The sequence below is a fragment of the Plutella xylostella genome, chromosome 20 (genome assembly GCF_932276165.1).
Source record: "Plutella xylostella chromosome 20, ilPluXylo3.1, whole genome shotgun sequence".
Classification (NCBI taxonomy): Eukaryota; Metazoa; Arthropoda; class Insecta; order Lepidoptera; family Plutellidae; genus Plutella; species Plutella xylostella.
This window is the reverse complement of record NC_064000.1, coordinates 3584485-3590461: the sequence shown is the minus strand read 5'-3', so window position 1 is coordinate 3590461 and position 5977 is coordinate 3584485. Positions and strand designations below refer to the sequence as shown.

General features: G+C 39.1%; 1 protein-coding gene across 2 annotated transcripts; it reads right to left on the bottom strand.

Annotated features, from left to right (window-relative positions):
* Positions 1 to 2011: 2011 nt before the first annotated feature.
* Positions 2012 to 5068, bottom strand: LOC105383559 (origin recognition complex subunit 6). 2 transcript variants are annotated; one of them, XM_038109530.2, is made up of 5 exons: positions 4826 to 5068; positions 4429 to 4555; positions 3646 to 3849; positions 3334 to 3556; positions 2012 to 2904 (listed from the first exon to the last, which is right to left on the bottom strand). In XM_038109530.2, exons 1-5 carry the CDS (start codon positions 4894 to 4896, stop codon positions 2645 to 2647), a joined length of 885 nt encoding a protein of 294 aa, XP_037965458.2. In that variant the 5' UTR covers positions 4897 to 5068; the 3' UTR covers positions 2012 to 2644. The 2 variants fall into 2 exon arrangements, with proteins under 2 accessions (XP_037965458.2, XP_011551928.3); XM_011553626.3 differs by having other exon boundaries at positions 3646 to 3834; positions 4826 to 5065.
* Between the last annotated feature and the right edge of the window lie 909 nt (positions 5069 to 5977).

Genomic DNA, 5977 nt, shown 5'->3' with positions numbered 1-5977 from the left:
TTCAAGTCACACTCGAAGACAGGGGACTACCACGGTGATAATTATGAATGCCGTGAACTTCCAAAAGTGGACCACCAAAAACCTTCTACCTAATATTCCTCAGAATTCGGTCGTTATAATGGATAATGCCGCATACCACAGCACCCAAATCGACAGGAAACCAACTATGAGCTCTCTTAAGATCCACATGCAGGAATGGTTGACGCGGAAAAATGTTCCATTTAACGAATCCGCACGCAAATGTGACCTCATGAACTTGATAAACCAGTAGAAGATTGAGAAGCAATACCGGATCGACGAAACGATTAAGGCAGCAGGACATACAGTTCTACGCCTTCCACCGTATCACCCGGACCTTAACCCCATAGAATTAGTGTGGGGAGACATCAAAGCTAAATTGGCTAGGACAGCCATTGATTCAAATTTAGATAAAAAGAAGGAAGTGCTAATTTCACTCTTCGCTAATGCCGACTGACAGCGCCCTACGCTCCCTCTCTATGTCTGCTCGTCAATTACTCGGCTGAAAAATGGTGTAAATGCGACGACCACGTCATAATACAATGTAAGAAAGAGTGAGCTGCTGGTGTTCCGGGCGGGACGACGAAGTCCTACATCTGTACCGCCCGTAACATTGTGTGGCTCCACAATGAAGAGAGTCACAGAATTTAGATATCTCGGTCACCTGGTGAACGAGGATCTTCATGACGATGCAGACATAGAGAGGGAGCGTAGGGCGCTGTCAGTTAGATGTAATATGGTAGCTTGCAGGTTTGCTCGGTGTAACAGAGAAGTCAAAGTGTCACTCTTCAAGGCATGCTGCCAAACATTTATACCTGCAGCCTGTGGGTGAAGAACACACAGAAAGCTTACAGCGCCCTGCGCGTGCAATACAATAACTCGTTCAGAATACTGTTGCGGCTCCCCAGGTTCTGTAGCGCGTCAGCGATGTTCGCCGACTCCCGCACGGACGGCTTCCACGCGATACTGCGCAAGAGAGCAGCATCCATGATGCAGCGTATCCGGTGCAGCTCCAACAGTATTCTGAACACACTCTGCAATCGTTATGATTCCCCGATATGGCAGCACTGGGTGGCCTTGCATGTTTAATTTAAGTTTCTACCTATGTTGTTTTTACCTTGTTTTAGTCATTTAATATTTGTTTGTTGTTTTTTGTTTTTGTACCTGTCTTACTAATATTTATATTTTAAGAAATTTATGTAACTAACTTTTTATGGACTTAAAGTCTGCAATAAATGATTTAATAATAATAAAGAATGAACAAGCATATTATGAGACGGACAGAATGTTTGACGACGAAGTTGACCGGTTGGTGTTTTTCTTCATTATCATTTTTATCATCAGCAGAGAGGATCAAGCGCCAAGAGTCACGATCATATAGGTAAGTAAGTACATATCAAATCGACCCCGACGAACGACGTGAATTCTAAGACCGCCTATCTGAAATGGGACTGGGCGGGGCACGTCTGTCGTATCCAGACAGATTGGTCTGTGGGCTAGCCACCGAATGGATACCCGATAACGGCCTCCGGCGCAGGGGCAAACCCAGAAGTTGACGGGGTGTCCTGCTAACCTAGCACAGGGCGCAAGAGGCGCATGCCAAGACATGATAAAAGTTTTCCGTGGCGCCTAATCACGAGGCCGCGCGATGTGAGTAAGCGCGATGCAAAACGTTTGTCACGTCTTGACTTACGCGTCTTGCGCCCCGTGCTAGCCCTAAAGCCATACATAATTATCATAGTCGGTTTCCAGACAGATAGGCAAATGCCTTGCCACCACTCGCGGCGCTTTCTCTAGGAATTGCTGGCTCCGCTGAGAACGAAGCATAATATACAGGGTGTTGCAAATAAGGTATACTATGCAGAAAGGGAGGGTTTTTTTTTCGTGTTTTTTTTAAACTAGAACAAAATTTGATTAGAATGACCCCCTGATTCACCCCTTTTCGGCCCTTTTGTAACATTCTGTATAATAGGTAGTTTATGAAAACAATAGCTCGACTTGGTGGGGGCACTACCGTGCCCCCAGATCAATATGCTTTATCAATACATAATAAATCAGTGAAATTATGCTTACATGATATTTAATTAACCTCCAAACACAAAACAATGAAATAATAATAAATTACTACAAATAATGTCAGATCATAAGGCATATCTTTGAAATTGCAACATTTATTTTGCATCAGGTAAAAGATGATCCCATCAGCATTATGAACATCATCACTGCATTACCACAAAAACTTAAAACATTGTTTAACAAGTGCTTAAAACGAAATTTGACAGATTAACTAGGCGTTTGACAGCGCTAAATCTGTTAAATACGTCTAAGTTTTTGTGGTAAGGCCCTCACGTCAGCGTCCAAAATTAAAATGGACTTGTTTCTGTTGCAAACTTATCGGATGTCGGACTCTAAATTGACAAATTCTGAACGGTTCATCAACAGTCGATTGTCCTGCCAATAGAATGATACGTCACTAAATCGCGGAACAATCGACTGAGATTGTATCTGAGATTGTAAAACAGACTTTAAGACAGGATCGTCTACCCAAAAAATATCAGTCTAAAATGCTATTTTGGTAAGAATAGATTGATAGCGAACATTACCATAAATTACTGGAATGAGACCATCATAAGGGGAATAATAGCCTTACACCTTTCGATGTGTTAGGACAATTTTTGTAAGGAGAGAACTTTTGAGGAGTTTTCCTGGGTGACCTTCTTGGACTATGGAGCAACTCTGTCTTAGATTCAAGTCTGGATAGTTCTTCTAATTCCTTATACGCTATTTCTAGAATCCTCTGTTTCCAGTCATTGTATGGTTCTATTAGCTGAGGTCCATCCTTGTTCTCGTTACATGCTACATCCATTTGTTCTTCGTTCGGTGCATCTGTGAAATTAGGCATTGTTAGTTATGGTTTGTATAGAAACACGGATCAGATAATAGTTACTATTACTGGAGATTGTTGGTTAAGTAATTCTTTATAATATGATAGTAAATTAAATTATGGCTCAGGCAAAGTATTGTAACCGTCTCCAATAGCATCACCATTTTGAAATGTGTACATTCTGCCTCGTGTATGATGATGATAATACAAAAAAAAAATATAGATACAGATAATTAAATCCATAGAGTGACATTACAGATCCTAAGTATTTCTTTTGAGAAAAAGCCATTATAGTTCATAGATGAGGAACATAAAATTGAATAGAATGAGTTCTTTTAGTGTGATTGAAGATTTGGTTGGCCCTGTGAGTCATAATAATATAGGCTATGCATGGCTATAATATGTATGATTAAAATTATTGTCGATCATACCTTCCACAGTAACATTCTTAGGTGGTCTTCCTCTCTTCTTTTTAGCAACACTGGCAAAGTGTTCGTCCACAAACTTTGTCCAATCACTATCCATTTTAGTCCACTGTCCAGGTTTTATCCTTGACTTTTCTATGACTTTACTCTTCAATACCTTTACTTTGTTCAGTCTGCATGCTTGATATACTGCCATACAAACATACTGAGGTAAATCTAAATCAAGTTCCTGAAAAAAAAATTATCATAATGTTATCAAAGTTTTGAATACTTTATCCCAGCATAACCTTTGACTTTCTGAACCATATTAAAACTTACCATCTTTGACTTAGCTTGATATTCTCTCAGTATGTCCTCCGCTGCGGCCTGAACACCACTGCACTGTAGTGTCAGGCATAAGGCAGGAACAGTGAGCCTCTCAGTATTCAGTTCTAGAAGATTCTCAACCATCTTCCGATTGTTCAGGTACGAAGGTGCCTTGAGGCCAGAATACTTGATTGCCATTTTCTGAATAGTAAAACACTTAAAATTAGATATTATCTGTACTACCACAAAAAACTTAGCAAGTGTTTAAAACGAAATTTTACACACTTTGTGTTTGACAGCCCTAAAATACTATCTTAGTTTTTGTGGTAAGGCCCTATGTGGCCATTGGCAATTACTTCTTCTATGTATTGTGTGATTGGGTTTTTGTCACTATTGTGAAGGCTGAAGTTCAGATAAGCATCAATCACCAATGTATATTGACATCAATGTAAATATGCAGTAGGTTATGGAGCTAATATCATAGCACCACTTTTAATAGTGGCATTTTATTAGATGAAATGAGATGCACAAAATAAGCATCTATCAAATAATAAAATTCAGTTTATGCAGTGAATAACAAAATGAGTAAAACCTACAATATGACTGAGTAAATTGAGGAGAATTGGGTGGCAACTGATATTAAATTTTCCATCCATGTGAGCTTTTGACAAGTTGAATATTGGGAATTTCAATATAGCTGTATAATGGAGCTATAAGGTAACAAACAAACCAAAAAAAATACACATGTACCCATTAGATATTCTGAAACAGTCAAGCTTATGGATAGTAACTTACCACATTCACATCTACGCCACACAATGAGGACGCCAGGTCGAGGCAAATAACTGCCTTGGCTGTATCAGTTATACTACTGCCCGCAACTGTTTTATTTAGTAACAACCGCTCCAGTTCTGCTGCTTTGCTGCAAAAGTAAATTAATATTAGATTTATAGTCAAAGCGGTTAGTAGAGGTAGTGGTAGAGGAGTCACTCTAGCTTCAATGATATATTATAATGAACATAAACAGCTCTTATACTTAACAATAATATAAAAAATTAAGTACGTCAAGGAAAAGTAGGTACAAAAAAATACCGGCAAAGGATTTAGATGTAGTATCGGTGAGGGTAGCCATCCTCTGGCTGGGAGAGCTTTACTGGTGGTACCCCACTGTAACAACACTGCTTTTGCTTACCTTACGACTTTCTCGTTTTCGCCTAAGTCCAGTTTTGCAGCCAGAAGTTGCATGGTTTTTTGGACTGCCATCTTGGTTTTTATGAGTTCACACTTAGTTCACGTCGCAGCCACAGGTGGTATCCAATATAACCAACCTGGATCAATACACGACAATTAGTTTTTCTTAATAATTTACTTATTGACCGGTAATCGGGTACAGCAGTGTTTGTTTTAAATGGTTTTAAATTAAATTAATAAAAAATGACGTCGAAACGAAATTAACGAATTCCGTGATATGAATGAATGAATATGAATGAAAAAATATGAATTGAATATTGAATGAATAAAAAAATAATCTGTGCTGCCAGAGATAATTTTGGAAAATCCCGCTATAAATTTTATTACTGTACGAAATAAGACTAACAATGGTTTTACTACAATTAATGGGCAATGTCCGAAAAAAATCGACAACGCTCATAATTTTTCTGATGATAGGAATAACCCTCCGTATCATCCTAAAAAAATCTCAGATTTTTTCTGTGCGTTAGTAATTTTATGAAAATAAAAACATTTAAAGTTAACAATGCTTCTGAGTGGGATCAGGTTTATCTGCCCCTTACTGTACGCTACTGCGATAAAACAGCGAGTGTAGCTGCGTTCGCATTCGCGCGCCGCGTACCCTTTGTCGCGGGCCAAAAAAAACGCCACTGGACGGGAAACAGCGCGAACCGCGAGCGCTACACTCGCGTTTTGCGTTTTCGCGGGCGTTCCTACCTACATATATCTACCTACCTACGTAAATTGTGACAAAATTCCACCCAAAGGGGGGAATTCACCCCGATCAGAAACACTGAAAATAAAATGAATGAACGAAAACTTTCAACAGTGTTGTACTTGAAACTCATCAAGAACAAGACATAATCGATCGATTCTTATTTTGTTCTTTCTAGTTTTACCTTATTTAGGGTGGGGTTTATGCGGCATATTGATGGCATGTCCCCACATATACACAGACATGTTTAACTCTTAACACCCCTTTTCCTCAAGGGGTTTAAAATTAGTTGTTAAAAATTATCCCTTCTTCCGAGGACGTAATAACGGCCAAAACTGTCAAAGACAGTCAAAGAATATTACTCTATGATTACAATTTGTCAACTGTCATATATCCGTC